Source organism: Trachinotus anak, unplaced genomic scaffold (assembly GCF_046630095.1).
Source record: "Trachinotus anak isolate AG129_WGS33_773 ecotype Australia unplaced genomic scaffold, CSIRO_AGI_Tana_v1 ptg000016l, whole genome shotgun sequence".
Classification (NCBI taxonomy): domain Eukaryota; kingdom Metazoa; phylum Chordata; class Actinopteri; order Carangiformes; family Carangidae; genus Trachinotus; species Trachinotus anak.
In genome coordinates, this window is record NW_027273867.1 from 1,278,709 (window position 1) to 1,299,716 (window position 21,008).

General features: G+C 38.6%; 1 protein-coding gene across 2 annotated transcripts in view; it reads left to right on the forward strand.

Annotated features, from left to right (window-relative positions):
• septin7a (septin 7a) overlaps nt 1–21,008 on the forward strand; it is a 59,300-nt gene that overhangs the window by 35,896 nt on the left and 2,396 nt on the right. The window contains exons 3-13 of one of the 2 annotated variants that reach the window (XM_071499561.1): nt 71–177; nt 8,399–8,499; nt 8,630–8,764; nt 12,321–12,438; nt 13,866–13,958; nt 14,237–14,333; nt 17,772–17,823; nt 18,303–18,428; nt 18,829–18,849; nt 20,459–20,594; nt 20,680–20,825. In XM_071499561.1, the coding sequence (XP_071355662.1) occupies nt 71–177; nt 8,399–8,499; nt 8,630–8,764; nt 12,321–12,438; nt 13,866–13,958; nt 14,237–14,333; nt 17,772–17,823; nt 18,303–18,428; nt 18,829–18,849; nt 20,459–20,594; nt 20,680–20,825 (1,132 nt within the window). The remainder of the gene's footprint in view (nt 1–70; nt 178–8,398; nt 8,500–8,629; nt 8,765–12,320; nt 12,439–13,865; nt 13,959–14,236; nt 14,334–17,771; nt 17,824–18,302; nt 18,429–18,828; nt 18,850–20,458; nt 20,595–20,679; nt 20,826–21,008) is intronic. The other variant, XM_071499562.1, reaches the window with a different exon arrangement.

Below are 21,008 nucleotides of genomic sequence, written 5' to 3' on the forward strand. Positions count from 1 at the left end.
GTCAAGTACAGCATGAAATACATCTCTGAAGCTCACACCCACACACCTACTCTGGCTCTTTGTCTTTCAGGAGAATCTGGGCTGGGGAAGTCGACGTTGATCAACTCACTCTTTCTGACAGACCTCTACTCCCCTGAATACCCCGGTCCTTCGCAAAGAATAAAAAAAACTGTACAGGTAAAAAAAAATATATAGAGACGCCCACACCTTTTCTTCTAAGAATTTCACCCATTAACAAATTGGCATTTTTCTGTCTTCATTCTGTTGGTTTGACTTAACCACTCTTTTTTGATCACTTAAAGAGCCAAAAGTTTCTCTATTGATTGAAAAATGTCACTCTGACACTGGCTACTTTAAGTGTACAAGCCTGAGACTGCTACAACACAGATGTGCCCTAGCCCTTTTTTTCCTCTCAGTATTACAGCTATCAAGTGAATAGTTGCTATGTGAGATTTTGAGGCGGTTCCTCTTAGCTGTTGTCACCCATGAGTTTATGTTAGACAGTGGAACCAGTTTATCTGCTTTAACAAAGAGGTAGTCTGTTTGCCAAAGGCTAAATGTGCTATAATTTCATATTAGGCAATATAATTATGGTGGTTGTACAGTTGACACATTTCCCCCGATTAACTTGCTTTTTAAATGGCTGCATATTGAGGAAAGTAAAACTTACTACATTATTAAGTAACTTAAGATAATCTTGTAGAGTATTTTAAACAAATTCTACCCCAAAATAGGACTAGGATATTACCATTATTTTTTTTATGCCATAAGGATCTGCAAATTGTGATAAATTAATTTAAAGACCCAAAACATTTGATGGTCTCATCTAAATGGAATTCCTAGGGCTAGAGAAATCATTGACCATAGTAACAAAGTGACCATTTATAACCAAGGAATATTAGGATGTAAATATACACACAAAAAACCCATGTTCACAAAGCTAGGTTTCAAATACTTTTGGGGATTGTAAAGGCCCTGAACATCTAATTTCAAAATAAACTTCTGTGGTTGATGGGGTCCAACTATGGTCTCTAATTGGGGTCAGAAAGATTTTTGATCTTTTAAAATGATTTTCACAAATAATTCCAAAGCTTGTAGCTGTAGACCAGCCTCTATAAAACTGTAAAATGAATCGGCATGTGAAATTCACTGTGTGAATAAAATCTGTGAACAAATGAAAACGGTGTGTAATCACTGACTGGGTGGTAATTAATTTAGGAAACCTTTTTAAGAAATTGGATGTGTTTGGATGCAAAAGAAAAAATGTTTACCTGTTTGAACACCCATAAAATATATCAGAGCACCACTGCCTGACACATTCCTGCTGTAGGGAATACAGATAAACTTTAGGTGAAATTCCATGAGGGAAAAAAACATCCCTTTTCTTCCTCATTTGCTGCTTTGGCAACATCTTCACTGATGCACTGTGCTGTTTATGAGTTGCCACATCAGTTCTGCAAATGCAGTTACGAGTGACAGAACTCCGCAGAATGAAACATTTGTTACAAAATGGTGATTTCCGTGAAGGCAGTAGTCAGAGTTTGTCAAGAACTGGAGGCAGCACGAAATTTGACAGGCAGCTGCCTTGTAATTCTTTACGCAGAAAAAAAACATCTGAAAGGTGCAGAAGATTTTCAAGATGGACGATGGCTTATGTTAGCTACATCTGATGATGGTGTAGAAAATAATGGCTGAACAGCACATTAAATAAAAGATTTAAAGTGCTGTGTATTAGGGGTGGGGATCACAGATTAACTCATAATACAATACTATCATGATACATTGCCCACAATAACAATGGTATCACGATATAGTGATTCTGTTATGCTCCATACATTGCAAGACAGTCATCTACAATACATCACAACATCTATGACGAAGAAAAATACCACTAAAAAGGCAAAAAACAGGAATCATGTCTTTATTCACTACATTGTGGTGTCAGTTTCACAGAATCTGACAACTGAGATGAAACAATGTACAACCTACTGTGTATCAGTGGTGTGCGGTGACTTTTACAGACAGGGAAATAGAACCCATAACACAACCTATGTACCGATCTAGTCCTAAAAAGAGCTGCTCTCCTCCAGTAACAATATTCTCTCTCAACATTCTCAAACTTACTGCAGATCTTGCACAGAGATGATACATCGGTGTAATTTTCTCATTTACTTGCTACTGCTGCCTCTTAACACTTAATGCGCAAGTGTAGTGTCCACCAATGTCTGCGCATGCACACAATGCGTGCAATATCATTATGATCTCAGACTGGTAGAAGCTGAGTCAAGGTCAACTCGACAAGCACACTTTGGCTGTAGCTAGTCACCAGATCCCAGGATTATCCCTAATGCACAGACCTCTGAAACCTGCCTCCCTGCTTGACAAGCCCCAGTGGTCACACCCATGAAAATGACAGAAACCATAGGTGCAAGAGCTAGAAGCCAAGCTAGCTTTCAGGGACAATACCCTGCTACCATCACAAATGGGCAGTAAATTACACGATGAATGCAAAGAGACAACAGATCCGTTATGGGACAGGAAGCTTTTCTGAGATCAGATGTGAGGAGAGATATCGCTTCCACTAAAGTATCATTCTAATTGATGTCTATTGGGCAAGCACTACTCACCTTGCTTGCCCTGATGGCATGCCACTGCTGTATATGTACAAACCCACCTGGGTTTGGTGTGTACATACATAGAACGGAAGAGTCTGCTCTGTCGTCTGTCTTCAAAATCAGTGTCAATGGATTCATGCTGTTGACACCAGAGTCTGACCCTACGATCTTCTGCCTCAGCAGAAATCCAGTTTAATGAGATCAGGCTATGTTTTTCCAGCCTTCAACTGTCTAGCACTGGTGAGTCTGTGTCCACCGCAGCCTCAGATTTCTGTTCTTGGCTAACAGGATTGGAACCCAAACGGGTCTTCTGCTTTTGTAGCCAATCAGCCTCAAGGTTTGACGTGCTGTGTATTCTGAGATGCACTTCTGCTTACCACAGTTGTAAAGAGTGGATGTCAGAGTCATTGCAGCCTTTTCTGTCAGCTCCAACTAGTCTGATCACTCTATTCTCACCTCTCATCAACAAGGTGTTCCCCCCTCAGAACTGTGAAGGACAAAAAATGAGATAAGTATAAATAAATAAATGCAAAACAAAAAAAAATTGGTAATGAAAAGATGCTATTTCTGTATTTGTACATTTACTTATTTGTTTATTTGATTATGTATTTCTACATTTATTTATTTGTTTAATTTCCTTTATATTTATTTATTTATTTATTTATTCATTTATGTATTTATTTACCGCCTACGTCATTAACATATGGACACTGAAATACATAAAAAATACATGTAGAAATGCAGAAATAAATGCACAAATAAATAAATGAATAAATATATAAATAAATGTAGAAATGCATAAAGAAAATAAATATATGCAAAAATATAGAATCATTTTTCCTACCATTTTTTTCTATTTTGCATTTATTTATGTATTTAATTATATATTTCTGCATTTATTTGTTTATACTTATGTCACTTTTGGTCACTCATACAGAACTGCTGCTCACAAGGTGTTTTTTTTTTTTTTTTTTTTTTTTGTTTTTCAGACCATTCGGCTCCAGACCTATGTCTGCATGACTTTGTGCATTGCACTGCTGCCATCTTGATTGGCTGACACAATATGCAAGATGTGTTTTTTAAGTAAAAAAAGAAAAAAAAAACATACATAATGTAGCTTTAAGCCATCCAAGCTGCAGGTGTGACTGTGCTGTGACATTTATGCTCTGAGTCTTCAGTTTTTGATGGTGTGACGGCACTCAAGATGAGGTTTTGGCATTTCCCCAAATAGAGCTCACAGCTACATAGTTTTACTTAAACTTACTTTTGAAGAGTGACAAGTGATACCATTGGTGTGAAGGAGCTCCAGCAGGCTTTTTTCTCCTGCAAAGCTTTAGTTTGGGTTAATATACAGCAGATGAGCTGCAAGTTGAGCATCTTCCCTTCACCTGTTCCTAGTGCTTTGCTCTAAATCTCCTCTAATCCCTGGCAACACACTGAGGGACTGTGTCTGCCCTCGCCCTACTGCTGCTTTGAATTTGTTAACCTGCCCATTACACCTTCTCAGCTCTTCTTAAAAGTTTAAATGAGCTTTAGACTGTTGGCTCAATGCTGAATACGTTCATGTTGATTATTAAAAAAGGGGGAAGCTGACCAGGCAGGCTGACAGCAGGTGTTAAGTGTTGGAGGTGATGGGCCAGAGCAGATGTCTCTGTTGGTCTGGTTAATAAGGCTCCGTTTGGCTGGAGAGCACATAAGGACAGGGACTTGGTAATTAGCCAGCAATGCCATGTGCACTGAGCTTAGTCTTGTTTTGCTAGTGTGCAGGCATGCCTCGTTTTTCACATCAGACACTTGCTCCTGCTTAAATTGAATTTTAGGATTAAAATAACAACAAAAGTACAAAAAAACAAGTTTGATGGAAATGTGTTGTTAATGAGAGAGGTGAGAGGAGAATAGCATAGTGGAAGTTGACAGAAAGGCTAGGGTAACTCACTCTTCACAACTGTTGCTGTGTTCCACTTCTGTCAGCTAAGAACAGAAGTCTGAGGCTACAGTGGGCACCATCTCACCAAAACTGGACGATTGAAGACTGCACGAGCGTAGCCTGGTCTGATGAATCTGGATTTCTGTTGAGGGAGCAGATGATAACATCAGAATTTGGCATCAACAACATCAATCAATGGACCCAACTTGCCTTGTCTGACAGTCAAGACAACAAAGTATGTACATGAACTGGCTTCTTAGGTTTCAACAAGAATCATAACATATACTCAAAAATAGATGGAGCATCCACTGTCGGACACTCGTACCTGACATCAGGTGTTGAGACTCGTGCTGGTGGTTAACCTTCAGTCTAGACCAAGGCATCAATCAGCAGAACATCCATCCCATCCCTGCAAAATAATCAAAAAATGCAAAATAAATTCTTCTTGTATATTGAGAGTCACTAGTTCTGTCTAGAATTACAGATTAAGTGTGATGACTCAAATCTCTTAAATTCATGCTGCATGGAGAGAAGACCCTAGCATGGTTGTTTCGTGAAAGGACATTAACAGTGCCTTGCTTTATATACCATCATGTACACAAAAGAACAACAGTTGTTGACTCATAACAAAGTTTTATTCAATCAGTCTTAAATTCTCTTTGCTGGTAATGCCTTCCTCAGTAAAATGGTCCATTAATGTTAACTCTTAGTTGACTGTCATCTGACTCCCATCTCACCACCACTTTAACACAGATTCACACAGGCATCACCAAATGAATACAACTCAAACTAAAATGTTCATTTCCCACACAACAGTCCAGGCTGCTGCTGGTGGTGGTGTAATAGTGTGGGGAATATTTTCTTGGCACCCTTTGACCCCCTTAATACCAATCAGTCATTGTTTGAATGTGAAGAAGCAAATATTCACAAGACAGCTGATAGCAGTTTACATTGACACTATGCATTCACCGTGTATTGCAGTCAAATAAGACCTGTATTCCAGTCAAACACTAGTTTATTAGTGACAATAGTATTGACATTTTACACTATTGTGGTGTTGTTCCTTTTTCCCATGAGCTTATTGTCTGTGGGCAGCCTGTCTAGATAATAGGCATTTTATTTTAACTTTGTTGTATAGTACTAAGGGCAATTTCAATGAGTCACACACACCCATGTTCCAATGACGTTCATTTTTATTGTTAAAATTAGGTGTACAGTATATTTCATTCCAGATAGCATTTAAAAGGTCTTTAAGTTTAATATACTCATTGCTCTTGCACACACGGTGCTATATTGATTTGTTAGTGTCTGTCTGGTCAGCACAGCCTCTCTGAGAGGTCAGTTTAAAGACAGCTAGCCTGCGGTAGATTACAATAAGTGGTGGTTGGGAGTCACTGGGGTTAATGTGTGCCATAAAAGCTTTGCTCAGGAATGACATGGTGCAGGATTGCATGATAGATTTTGCAGGCCAGCACCTGGAACAAACTTTAAAGGATAGCAAACCTGCAGCCAGCCCAGCCAGGTGTATAGATGGGGCAGATCAAAAACTGGGTTACACAATGTTATCCTAGAAAAATCCATGCCTCCACAGATTGTAGGGATGGGCAATTTGAATAAAATCTACTATTAATGTACAGTATTTCTAATTTGAAATTGCAATAGTGAGATAGATATTATGACGTAACCTGGTAAATTTGCTGGAAATTTAACTGAAAACCATTGATAGTAAAGACAATGGAGTGTCTGACCAGTTAAGGTTATTCATCACACTGATTCAAAAAACACACGCGACTTCAATGGGCACAATTCCTCAGCCCCACAAACACTAGCAGTTGTGTGTGTTGAAGTACTTTGACCTTGAATACAGGCCACAGCCAAGATGTTAGGAGTGTACAAAGGTTGGATATTAAATATGTTATCTCTAAATATATTGTGTTCAAATGTGCAATGTTTTCTATTATGCCAAAGAAATTGAATCACTCACTTTGAAGCTTGCACTTACACCACACAATCCTTCTCAGCAGATAGCATCTGACATGTTGCTCTGTCATAGAATTGTAGATTAAAAGACTTTCTTGTTTAATTATATTGTAATATATTTACATTTATATTTACTCGTTTGGCAGACGCTTTTATCCAAAGCGACTTACAACTGAGGAAAATCAGTAAAGCTTCAGTGCAGTGGAAAAAAAATTTGTGTTAGTATTAAGTATACATCCATTTAAAAAGTGCAAGGAGATTGTATAAGTGCACCAAAAATGCTTAATAAGTGCTAGTTAGACATGTTAAGGTTTTAGGAAAGGAGGTACTCTTGGAAGAGATGAGTTTTCAAGAGATTCTTGAAAATAGAGAGGGACGCCCCTGCTCTGATAGAACTTAGCAGCTCATTCCACCATTGGGGAACCACAGATGGGAACAGTCTGGAATGAGATTGCCTTGTGCGCAGGGGTGGCAATGCCAGACGACGTTCCCTAGAAGCACGTAGTGGCCAAGAAGGAGCGTAAGGCTGAATGATTGAGTTCAAGTGGACGGGTGCAGACCCAGACGTCACTCTGAAAGCAAGCATTAGTGACTTGAATTTGATTTGGATTAAACTTTTATTAAACCTATCTGAACAGAGCGAACTCCATCTGCTAAGGAAGATTTGTGATACAATCAAAACATCCATCCGTCCATCCATCCATTATCGATACTGCTTATCTGAACCGGGTTGCAGGACAGTCAAAACAATAAAGATTTAATTCATTTAGTTTTTATTTTGTGCAAAAGATAGATGTCTAAAAACTTGCTGTCCAAATTCTACAGAGTAGCAAAGTAGTATAGCCCAATTGATACTGATAAATCAGCTATTCATTCTTTAATGTAAATGCATAACATTAACATTTTTGTTTAGGATATTTTATCAAAATATGCTAGATTCCTCAGCTTACCTCTTACATAGAGGGTTAGAACAGACCTCGTGTAATGGCAACTTTACCACACAAACTGTTACAGCACTGTTAAAGTCATCAGCTTAAAAAAATGTATGTTCAGAATTGCACTGCAGTCAAAGGCTATGCATTGCATATGTATATGTATTTCCAGAGTGTTGTAATGTCTTATGTTTGTCTGGTAACTGCTGTGTGGACCTGGACCTGTGTGGCCCTCACTCAGTCTGTGGAATCTCTGGCTCTCTGATATGAGAGAATGGTTGACAAAGTCTGCCTCAGATCTGCTGATCAAATGAAAGTCCATCTGCTGATCATGGGTTCTGTCTCTACGCCATGGTGATCAAAGCTCAGCCTTTCTGGCCTTTTTGATGTGGTCAGAAGCAGCTTTGTTCACTATATCCATCCACTGCAGTGCTCTCTTCCTCCCTGCCTCTGTCTGTCCAATGCTCTGTGCTCATCTTAATTTGTGTACTTAGTGGTAGCCAAACAGTTTGGGCTGGCTGTGATGAATTGATTTGCAGGGCTGTTTAGTTCGGGTCTGTACACTGTAGTACAAGTACACTGAGCTTGTGAATGAGTAGCCATCTTATGTTAGTGGACATGCTTCTCCAGGGACGGCATTTGATATTTGATGCCCTTTCATTTTGGTATCTTGAGTCCCTTCACAATATTTTTAATTTCTTAATTATTAATTATGTTAATTATTAAAAGTGTGTGCCTTGAATAGTTTTTACTTCAAACTGAACATTGTCTTGCTGGGAAAGACACACACTGCAACTTAAGTGTCCCACACTCTGTAACACTCTTTCTGTAATCTCTCTAAAAAAAAAAAAGGGTGACATATAGGCAGGGGCTTGAAAACAGTAATCTTGTTATTATTTCCACATTTCCCAACTGGTTTCTGCCAACATTCTTGGTCTTTGCAGGTGGAACAGTCAAAGGTTCTTGTAAAAGAAGGAGGAGTCCATCTTTTGCTCACCATCGTTGACACCCCTGGCTTTGGTGATGCTGTTGACAACAGTAACTGGTAAGCTCAGCCATTTGTCATTGATTAATGTAAGTTATAACAACAACAATAATAATAATGATAATAATAATAATACACTGTGAATGTATTGATGTAGCTGAAATTGATGTGAATAATGTGTGGTTCTTAGCTGGCAGCCAGTCATTGATTACATCGACAGCAAGTTTGAAGATTACCTAAATGCAGAGTCTCGGGTCAACAGACGACAGATGCCAGACAACAGAGTGCACTGTTGTCTGTACTTCATTGCCCCGTCTGGACATGGGTAGGTACTACAGTGATCCTACTTAGCATCAAGTTCTGAAAAATTTTTTAAGATGTATTTTGAATAAGAAATTTCACAAATCTACTACTTTAGAATATAACGATGTTTGTCAAGGCTTCCATCGCATAGCATTAGATGGTATATAACTGATTGAGAAAGCAAGCATTGTAGGCGGTTTATAAAGAATGGAAATGCCAAATATTTATTGAATTAATAAATGAATTGTTTACTCTATAAAATGTCAAAAGTAAAATCTGCTCATCTTATTATCTCAGAACCAAGAGGTTAATCCTCACAATGCTTATTTTGAATGTTAGTATATTTTATAGCATAATTTCCAGAAGTCATTTTCTGACATTAATAAAGCTCCTATGTCAGGTCAAGTCCCTTTACATATAAAGAACATTTAAAAACAAAAACTGACTGTGTGTCTTGTACAGCTTTTAAGGCTGTGTAAGACCAAGTAACGCAGATATACAGTAGAAATCCTGGGATATGCAGAGTTATGCAGAGATTCAATACCAAAGAAACAAGAGGAAACACATACCTCTTGATATTATTCACAGTTGGAGGAAAATAGAACTAAAGGCTTGATTTTAATCTTAAAGCTGAGACCATAATGAAAAATGACACCAAGTTGTATGGCAGCATGTTTAACATACTCATACTTCCCCGACAAGTGTCTAGATTCCACAGTAAACACACCCACTCAAGTCGAACTCATTCAGCTTCAGGGTGCCATTAGATGGTGGTTGGTTCACACACTGACAAACAAATGTGTGATTGCCTACAGTACACTGCATTCATCTTTCTTTCATTGTCCATGGTTTTCACAGTATGTTTCACAGATATACAGTAGTTGTGGAACTTCAATAATGTTAACAGTCCGTCTAGTTATCATTGACATTTTTAACAACATGAACCTCAATTCTACCCTGACATTTCACCTTAATGATTTTGAAGCTATAAAATAACAGTAATGATTATAATAAAAGATAAAAATATCTGACTTGTCTGATAGATCCCATATAATAGGTGGTAGCACAAGTCCCCCTTTTCTATCCCCCAGCCACATAAAATCCAATCCAAGTTGCCCCCCTCCTAAACATGAAATATGAGCATAACAGCTGATCAGGCATGTTTTGTGGTTGCTTCCATGCTGGCCCATTCTCAGAAGACCAGGAGTTAAGTAGTCCAAACTCCAACTAGCCTCCAACCAGCCTACCAGGCAGGAATAACATTACTGTAATCTGGCCTGAGCTTGCTGACCTTGAGAGCCCTGTGTGTTAGCTCTGGCCACTGCCAAGCACAAACACAAACACACACTTTGCTGCCTACAACAAAGGGTGGTCTTGCAGTCCAGAGGGGTACCGACCAGCAGCCTTGTTGGTTCTTTTGGCAAATGAAAAGCACCATATGGGTGGTAAGCATCTGCCCTGGAGCTGTGTGTGTGTGTGTGTGTGTGTGTATGGGTGTGTGGGTGTGTGGGTAACATCAGTATATTAGCTCTTCACTGGCCTCTTAGCAAGAAATGCTAAATTCACAGCAACTTCTGAGGGGTTACAATTGGTAAAAGGGAAAGATCAGTTTAATAGTGATATGTTGTACTACTCGGCCTGTGAAAACAAGTGTATAATGTGTTTGTTGGCTCAGGAGGAGTTTATAGAAGTTGGACAAAATGATGATGTCATGAGAGGTGAAACGTCTTCAAGAACCTCAAGCGAAACCCAGTTGCCTTCCTGTAGCTCTTAGAGATACAGAGTAGGAGGGTTGAGTTTTAAAGAATGTGGATGTTTTACGTTGTTTTTAGTTGGATTATGGGAAATGTGGGTTTTTGGATTAATGAAGGGACAAAAATGTTTTAATCCCAGGGAATTGAGGACTTTAACTACAGTATGGTACAGTATGTGTATGCATGCAAAGTCAGTTGTGACAGTTTTGGGAGCAGTCCATTTATGAAGATACTTGGTGGACTGATTCAGAGCAGCAGTGGCTCTGGGAAAGGGGCTATTCTAATCTTGTAGGTGCAGGTGTAGATTTATAATACCTGCCAGATGGAAAGAGTTTGAATGGATGTGGGGGGTCCCTAGAGATGCTGGCAGCTTTTCTGAGCACCAGCTGACCAGGTTCTGCACCTCTCCTCTTTAGGCTGAGTCCTTCTTGTTGTATAGCAGCTTAATCACTGTTATGTCATCTACAGGCATAAATGTCACAATGGTGCAGGTTTAAATGTCACAATACCCATAGTAACCAGACGCCATGTAAAATTTTCATCACATGTTGTGGCACAGCTGCTAAGTTCTGTGTCTGTATCCAGTTCTGTGTCTGGAGAAGTCTACCCTTTGCAAATATGGATGTGTCCCTACTGACCTCATTAAAGAGGAGATGTTTTCACCCTGGTGTCCACTTTACCTGACCATTTCTTAATGTATACAGCAATGTAAGGCTTAAAATCTCTCAACTCTTGTAGCCAAGGATCAGGAAGTGTTAGCGTCATGTTGTAAACAACATGTTTCATACAGTGTGAGGCTGTAGAAAATCAACTGAGTTTATTATGCAAATTCTCAAAAAGTAACTTGTCACACTGTAAGGGACCAAGCTGGTAGGCAAGAGGAGACATGGAAAATGAATATAACAATTTACAAAATATGCAGCAAAATTCTGGGCCCAAAGAAGAGGTTAACTAAACAGAGCTAGACTCAGGCAATACTTGCTTAGCAAAATGTGAGTATAAATAACTGAAAAGACCCAACTGACTGAACAAAGATAAACTGACCTACCAAACTCAGCACAAATTGGGCCATCTATATGCTGACTGACCAGATCATTTTTAACAAAGGGGTGACCCACAGACAACACTCCCAACTAACTATGAATACAACAATATGGTAGTTACTCTGTCAATTTAAATTATTTTTTAAACAAATGTATTAAAAATGTACAGTAGATTGAAATACACACAAACACTAAGCTAATATCACACAAACTATTGAACATACCCATTAAACATTCACAGTGCTGATTGGATTTAATAACTGTTTGAATCTTCTTTTGGCACTAATGACCTCAAACAAGCACTTCTGGTAGCTGCTGATCAGACCTGCACAATGTTTAGGAGGAATTTCGGACCATTTGTCCTAATAGATTTGCTTCACCAAAACAACTGTGTTAAGTTGCCTTTCTGGCATCCACTGCTGCCAGACACCAAACGTTCTTCTTTTTTATGTCCCAGGAACTCTTTAAGACACATCAAAGAGAATAACAATGATAAAAAAAAACCTTTAGAGTTGCTTTGCATAGTGGAGTGGAGTCATAATCAAATTGTGTTTGTTACCCCTAGAATTGAGATGATCAGGATTGGCTCTCGTTGGCACTGCGTCATGCACAGTCTGTTGAGCTCAGTGACCAGTGCAGGGCTGCAAAGCCACGCCTCGTTCACAATGAATAGCATCCTTTGCTATACCAGCTTTTTTAATGTGTGTTTTGTAAATGGCCCATAACATCAGAGCCATTCACTGACAACCTTGTCTGTCTCTTCTCTGCTTTTTTCCCACAGACTGAAGCCCCTCGATATTGAATTCATGAAACGGTTGCATGAAAAAGTAAACATCATTCCCCTAATTGCCAAAGCCGACACAATGACTCCTGAGGAGTGTCACCAGTTCAAGAAACAGGTGTGTTTCATTTCTGACTGAATGCATATTATTCTTCTTAACATCTTCAAAAAACATCTTTCTTCTTTTAAAATGTTTTCAAAAAAAGATGCTTTTCTCTGTCTTGTCCAGAAATATGGCGTATTCTTTTGGGCATGTAACTCTACCCCTGCCTTGCAAAATGTTTTCTAGTTGGTTTGTGTACAGTGAACATGGCTGACAGCAAACGGACAAAGAGCCACATCACAAAGTGCCATTAGAAACCCATCTGAGACAGATATTCTGAATCTGTTGAATACGTGTCCAATTAATGCTCCTAAAATGCAAATATTATCAGTATATCCCACGCCTTAATTGGAAAATGCTAAATTCTGAATAAGGAATTCAGAATTTGGAATATCCAAACATAATATGCTGTTTACATGGCCCATATCAACTTGTAAATATTGTCATATTCAGAATAATAATGGTATATTAGTATATATATGTACACTTACTGAATGATAGGTTTCCTTTCAGTGCATAGCCACTGTAAAGTGCATTTGTCTGCTTTACTGAGTTGTGTTCCATGTTCCTTGTGCTCCATCTTATCCACACAGCTCTTCTTGCTCTGATCAGCTGTTCTCTGAGGCTAGTTGTTAGTTTTCTTAGTTCTTCTTTTTCGTCTGTTCTGGCCTTTTTAAACTGTTTGTTTTGATCTCCTTTATTAGTTGTTTAATCATATTTTCTCATCTGCTTGGTTGCTTTTCCAGTCTGGCTTTGTGCCTTTTCTTTGGTAATGTTCCAAAGTGTTCTCAAGTTGTAGGTGATGGCAGTCAGGGAGTAAACTTTTTTTTCTACAGTTCCTGCTTGAGGAACTTCAAGCACTTTGTCCAGGTCTTCGTCCAACCTGGACCGTTCCTGTGGGCTTTAGGGGATAGCAATGTTGGTGAATCACCTGTGCTCTTGGGGAGATACAGGCCCTGAGAGCTCTCTAGACTATGGTATGCCTCCAGTTGCCCACGCCAGTCCTTCCTGGAAGTCAGTTGTCTCTCCACTGTCACTGTTCTTCCTTGGTTGCCATTCAGACTTTCCTGGACGACACTGGTTTCTCAGGGAGTTCAGATTTGTATTACATCCTTGGTCATGAGGAGAGGTCAAAGTAAAAATTTTCAGCAGTGTTGAAGACTCCTGTTTACTTCTGTTGTTGTGCTGTTTGCTTACTCACAATGTTGTGCTTCAGAACACAGTGTAAACATAGCACACTGCATTGATACACAGATACTGCATCAATACTGTATGGATAAATACGTAGGTTTCTCCTCCTGTGTGTGTCAGCTAACCTCCAGTACGACTATTAATGTTAAAGGACCCGTGCCTTCCACATTCAGCTCACTCCACTACATTATCGTCCATGATGATGTTCCATTTTACCCAGACTCTCCCTTTTTCCTCTCTGCTTTGTGCAGATCATGAAAGAAATCCAGGAGCACAAAATCAAGATCTATGAGTTCCCAGAGACAGATGATGAGGAAGAGATGAGGATGATCAGGAAAATCAAGGTCTGTTCTTCTAATGTAACCCTTAAACTTTAAATAAAACAGTATCATTTTTGGTTTCTCTTGTCTGTTCTTAGACAAATATTGATCCAGTTTGGTACTTCACTCAACCTTAAGATCTCTACAAATTCACATCTTGTGTATCTGCTTTGTTTCTTTATTGTAGTGTCTGTATGATTACTGTATACATAGTATATGTTAGCACACAGTCGACTACAGTGTACTTTTATCCATTATGTGTGAGCTGTGCAACAGTTGTGTTCACTCCCTTCTCTCTGCAGGATCGTTTACCCTTGGCTGTAGTTGGTAGTAACACCATCATCGAGGCCAATGGGAAGCGAGTGCGTGGGAGGCAGTACCCATGGGGTGTGGCTGAGGGTGAGAAATCGAAATTCCACTCTAAATTCACCAATGAAGTCGATCTCTGTCACATTCACATACGCAAACACATCAATACCTGTGGCTAGTTTGCAAAGCAGTGACACAATTCATGCGTTCTTGTTTTGCTCTCATCCTAGCATCGAGCACTCACGCACATGCATACACATGGACACAGTGAGTAACGACAATGCACACTTTATTAGATAAGGGTAGTAGACAAGAAAGAGACTGCATTTGCGTTGCATGAGTAGCGCTGGACCAAATAACTTACCAGTTAACAATACATCTGCTTACTCTAATTTTATTTGTTTATTTTCTGTATAGTTTTATTGAAATCAAACACCAACCAATGCTATAAATGGGTAATGTGTGAAATAGAAATTTAACATATATGGCGTTTGTTTTAGCTTACATATTAATTTAAAAAAAAACAACAAACCTAGACAAATGAAATACTAAGTGTGAGCAAGACAACTGTAGAAAGGTTATACTAATGTTTAAAAATGGCAATTATATTTCAGAAAACTGAAGAAAAAAATCTAAATTGGGCCCGAGCACCAAAGGATGCAAGGACCCTGTTGAAACTTGAAAAAGAAGATCTTCACGCGTCAGCTGTCTTTCTTGAGTTTAATAAACATTCATGAATGGAGTCACACAAACACAACCGAACAGCAGTACATTCAGTGAGTGAGTGGCCTGAAGATGTTACCCAGGGCCACAGTCTTATAGTTCCAAAAACACATTCCACAAAGACAAAATACGATACTCTCTCTCACGGGAAAAAGACAGAATACGATACTCTCTCTCACGGGATTGTCTCTGTGCTGAGTCTTCACCTGCTTGCCTCTCCCCCAATGCAATGTATGAACAACACACTTATCACAACAAGAAGGGCAAAGACATCCACATATATTGTCTACATGTGTTCTTCATCAGTTCACACAGAGGTCTTTCACACAACCATAAAGGATGTACAAAGGTTAGGCTCAAAAACTTCATTAGAACTATCCACACAGTCATTGGTTACACAGTTTTGAATAGGCACACATGAGTTATACCAAAATTTCCCATTACAAACTTTAGTGTTTCTTATTATTTTTGCTGAATGCATATCATGTTTTGGAGGGCTTTACCATGCTGAAAAACTTATGAAACTTTGCACATGCGTCAGGTCTGGTGAAAATTTCAATATTTTATGGGTCTTGCCCATGGGTGCAGCAAAATGGCCCCATTAGGGTCCCTTCATACCCCCTTGGTTAAACCTGCATGCATGGAAATCGGTAGGTTGATGTAACATGCTAAGACTTACAAAAAAGCTTCTTGCACCCATGGTCTAAACCAAACAGGAAGTCTGCCATTTTGAATTGAATTAGCAATTTTTGCGATTTAAGGGTCTCATACTTTACGCAACTCCTCCTAGAGAATTGATCAGATCAACTTCATATTTGGGGAATCTCATCTTAAGACGTTTGCAATGTTAAATTGTGAAGCTTTTGAGTTGTTGTTGAGGACATTTTTATATTTATTACACAAATATAGAGTAATGAAACTGACAGCTCCTGTTATTGTTACCAGGAACAGGAGGGAAAAATAAGTCACTGAGCCATGGCAGTGAAGATATCACATGGTGCATGAGTATGCACACAGAAAGTAGTATTGGGAGAAAAGACAAGGATGTTTGTTACAAGTAGTTACACACTGTGGTAATCCAAAAACCTCATACAAATTACTTGGTAGGCTAAGTATGTGACCACTTGCAATAGTAGACTACAACATACAGTATTTCCCATATGTTATCCTGTATGAAAAGACCCAAACTAAACACTGTAAGCAGACTATTAGATTACAATAAGCAAAAATATTTAAACACCATTTGTATGGGAATGATTCTGTCCAAAGGTTTTTTTGATCCACATAAGGGGTTGATCAATGTAACCATGATCATTATAAACAGTTTCAACTGTACCAGTTAATGTAATCATCAGTTGTATACAGTGGCTTCGAGACAACTGGCTTCTGTTTCTTTCCCATTTAAACTACTTGTCATAATCAAAGAACAGGGAAAATGTAATCCTGTTAGATGACAACACAAGCAAATATACCTGATATTATGAAAAAAATACTTGACCCACCAGTGTCAACGTAGAAATTTTTTCCTTAGGATATGAGAGTCCTGTTTGGAAGGAAGTTGCTGTCACATTGTGATATGAGACATAAAACATGACAACATGCCTAACGTGAAGTGATTAGGACTCTGCCACAGTTTGAACATGGCTGAGGTTTATACTGTAACACATGAATTGGAGGCAGTTAAGGGAACATTTCAGATCATAGATTCTGTTTTTGTCATCCTCAACAGCTGAGTACAGTACAGCCTGGTGGGTGACTTGTAAAAATGCTATTATGAAAGTGGGAGTGAGTTATGGAATACCAAAAATGTTTTTGGCTCCATGTCAGCATAAATGTAGAGAGAGAGTGGGAGAGAGAGAGAAAGCCATGGAAGTTTAACCATCTTAGCAGTCTGCAGAAACCTCAGAGGACTGTAGGAGGAACAGAAAAAGCAGCACATAATGCCACCTGTTGATGGTTTCTGATACTACAACCATCAACAATGGCTGCATGGGAAAACAAGCGAAGGGAAGATTCATTAAATGTGTACTAAGACGAACAAAGACTTGAAAAATCAAATGTGCTTTTAAAAGAGAAACAGTAGTAAAATGGATAGTCTTAATTTGTTTTATCAAATGATGGAGTTTATCTCTTTTTCCTATTGGACGGTAAAAGGAAAATAATTATTGTTGTTGATATACCCATGGCCTACCGAATCAAATTCAAGTCACTAATGCTGCCTTCAGAGTGACTTCTAGGTCTGCACCCATCTACTTGAACTACTTGAGGATAACATAAGCATAAGCATATGTCATAAGCATACGGCCTATATATAATGCTATATAAATTTATTTGGGACTTTTTTGACAAGGAAATTAGAAAATCAGGCACATATTCCCCATCATGTATGTTGTTAGTTTAAAATTTTTCTGTCTTCATAATATTATTATGACTTACAGTATCTGTCTGCTTAGCTATTATCATGATATTTTCATGATTTATGTTATGGCATGCATAAACAAATGACATGTTATGCATGTTTGATGTGTACAATTAAATAATTTGGCTAAACCACTTATGCTTATTATTTTGTTGTACCTCTTTTTAATAAAAAAATAAAACCTATTACCAGAGCTTTGAAAACAAAGCTGTAATTTTCTTTGTGTGATGATATGTTAAAACTGTTAGCTGTATCGCTAAACATATTTGGTAATTTGTCTGTTTTTCTTGCTCTATTCAAAATCTCTTGAGGGATCAATTATTGTCATGTGTTACAGTGTTATAATCACTCCATAACTAAACTCTAATCTGTTTCTCTTCATATAGTTGAAAATGGAGAGCACTGTGATTTTACAATTCTCCGGAACATGCTCATCAGGTGAGCAAAAATGCATGATAAAGGAAGTTGAAGCTGACAAGGGTTGTTGTTATTGTATTTGCTAAAAAAAAAAAAAAAAAGATAGTAAAAGTTGGTTTTAATATTGAATTTTTGGTATTTATTGTCATTTTTATTCCTCTTGTAAAGAGTTAGCTGAAAATGTGAATAAATTAGAGTGTACTGCAGAAATGTTGCGCAACATAATACAATTTTTTAAGTTACATAATTTATCTATGCTTGTGCAGATTTAATGCAAATATAATTAAAGTTGAGTAGTTTTCCATTCAGTGTTAATGGAAAAAGATTTGTCTCTTAATTGAAAATGTCATTGAAATTTCATTGTCATTGAAAATGAGCAATAAAAGTAAAAGTGCAATACTAAAGTCAAAACCTATTCAAGCTAAAAAGTATTGATTTATAAAAATTCAAGTACATGAAAACTTATTTACTACCACTCTTGTAATAATTTTGTTTTTCAGGACCCACATGCAGGACCTGAAGGATGTGACAAACAATGTTCACTATGAAAACCACCGCAGCAAGAAACTAGCTGCAGTCACCTACAATGGTGTGGACAACAATAAGAACAAGGGGCAGCTTACCAAGTGAGTTCATCAGCATAGTATACACAGTACTGTTGTGTTCATGTTTGTGAAATGCACTATTGTAGTGTGAACAGATGGGATAATGTTAGTAAATGGATCCTGGTTTTATGAGCACATTATTCCCTGTGTAACCATGGAGGAACCTGCAATTCAGAGGGGGGGCGAGTGACCTACAGATTGAAATTGACAAGCTGTCACTAAAGCAGCTTTTAACACTTTGCAGGCCAAAACATACTAGCACTAACACTCCACTAACTTGTGTCTAATCTGACAGCACTAATTTAGGTACCATCTGACAACTAATCTGGCTGCAGCTGTCAGTAATCACCAGCTCACCCTCACCAGCTAATGCATGGTTTATGGCAGCATGCTAAGTGTCTGTGCATTTGTTTGTTTTTAGACCTGAGACGGCTGACGGCATGTAAGTGTTATTTCACTTCTTCATAATCTCTCCAAAGAATGTTTTCATTTTCCCTGCCTGATAGGATTTTCATTTTTCCTGGCCCTAAACTGCGTGGCAGTAATACAATAAAAATATTATAGTTAAAGGCCTCTTTATGACCTCTGTGGAATATATCTAATAGGTGTAATTGCAGGGTTCCCATTGGTCCTTGATATCCGTGACAAATTGAACGTTGAAAAATTAAGGATTTGAAAGTTTTTTTGTAAATAAATATGACAGGGGTCATTGGAGGTGCCTGAATTTATATAATTCACTGTTGATCACTGAAGACGTGTCCAACTAACATCAAAAGTGCATTACAGAACTGTCATTGGTAAATAGACTGATGCCGATGTGTGCATGTCTGCATGTGTGCAAGAGATCACATAGTCTGCCATCACTGCAGCATGCAGCACAATTGAGAAGTGTTCACACAGTCATTCCTCTTTCTCTTTTTTGAATTGTCTGTGATCTTCTGCATAGCCTGCTAATTCTAATTATAAAAATTCTTAGTGTTGTAAAAGTTATTAACCTCAATCCATGTCTCAAACTATGCAGTGTTTGTGACCTTGAGGGAACTGAGCTTGGAAAGTCCTTGAAAAGTCCTGAATTTAATGTTTAAGAAGGTTCGAGAACCCTGTCTCTACAGCCTATTGGCAATCAGCTGTTTCAGCTTCTTGCTTTCATTACACATTTCTTATTAACCACTACTGTGCAGCCACTCTGCAGCTACTGTGCAACTCGTGGTTAAATGCTAAACAATCACTTGCCAATCAATCTTCCAGTTAGGCATGAAAAAGGGAACTGTCTAAAAACGAAGCCTGTAGTCACACTGCATTCATGTCATATTGTTAACATCTTCACTTATAAGCTGTGAATTTGAAATAAAACAAAGCATCTACATTGTCTCCCAGTCAGCTAGAGACGTTGGTGAACAGGTCGCAAAATGGCAGCAAAGCCACCATTACTCCCACTTATATCTAAATCTGTAATCCATGCACACAGTCACACAGTCAATGCTGCCAGTCGGGAGTACCCTCTTGACAAAAGGCAGAGCAACTTTGAACTTAATGCTAACATAACCACAGTTTCAATGTTAACATACTTATATACAGGAAGTAATATGTACTGCCTACAAAGTTTAACTTTCTAGATGCTAACATTTGCGAAATGAGAGCTAAATGCAAAGCATATATCAGACAAGTTTTGCCTTTACAAACAAGATGCTCAATAGCTGAAGACCTCCAATGTGGCTACAGAACAGTGTTTTTTCAGCTTGACAAATAGGAAGAGTGTCAAGATATCACTGTAACAGAGCATGGTTAGTATCAGAATAAGGGTTAATTCTCTCATTATCTCCTGACAAGCCCCTGTCACCTTCCAAGCCACCTATTACAGAGGGCTTGCAGGGAAGGCAAGCAAGCTGGCTCTTTCCTCCTTCCTGTCAGAAAGACAGGAAAGAAGAAAGACACTCAGCTCACCTTTTTAAGTGGTATGGGAGCACATGTCTGCTTAAGAATGACAGGAATGTCCACCTGGGATGTCACAGACCGTTTGATGTTTGTATGAGCCTGGTTTGTGTCCTCAGGAGTCCTCTAGCCCAGATGGAGGAGGAGCGACGGGAGCACGTGGCCAAGATGAAGAAGATGGAACAAGAAATGGAACAAGTGTTTGAGATGAAGGTCAAAGAGAAGCTCCAAAAGCTCAAAGATTCTGAGGCTGAGGTAAACCAAGGATGCTGCTTAAAAAAAACTGTATGTTTATTAGTTTGTGTTCCTTTCTACATTTTGCTCTTTGGTGACCCTACAGCTCCAGAGGCGTCATGAACAAATGAAAAAGAACTTAGAGGCCCAGCACAAAGAAGTGGAAGAGAAACGTCGCCAACACGAAGAGGAGAGGGCTAGCTGGGAGGCCCAACAGAGGATTCTGGAGCAGCAGAAGCTAGATGCCTCCAGGTAAACTGAAGATGTCACTTAAGCTTAATTTTCAACTTGAGTTTGAACACTGCTTACTGATAACCCTGGAGAAAAAATTTGAAAAAAAGGTGAATATTTTGATTAAATTGTTAGGAATAAATCAGTAATTTATCACTTTAAACTTGTTGGCATCAAAGCTGGACTCCATTACAATAGGAACCA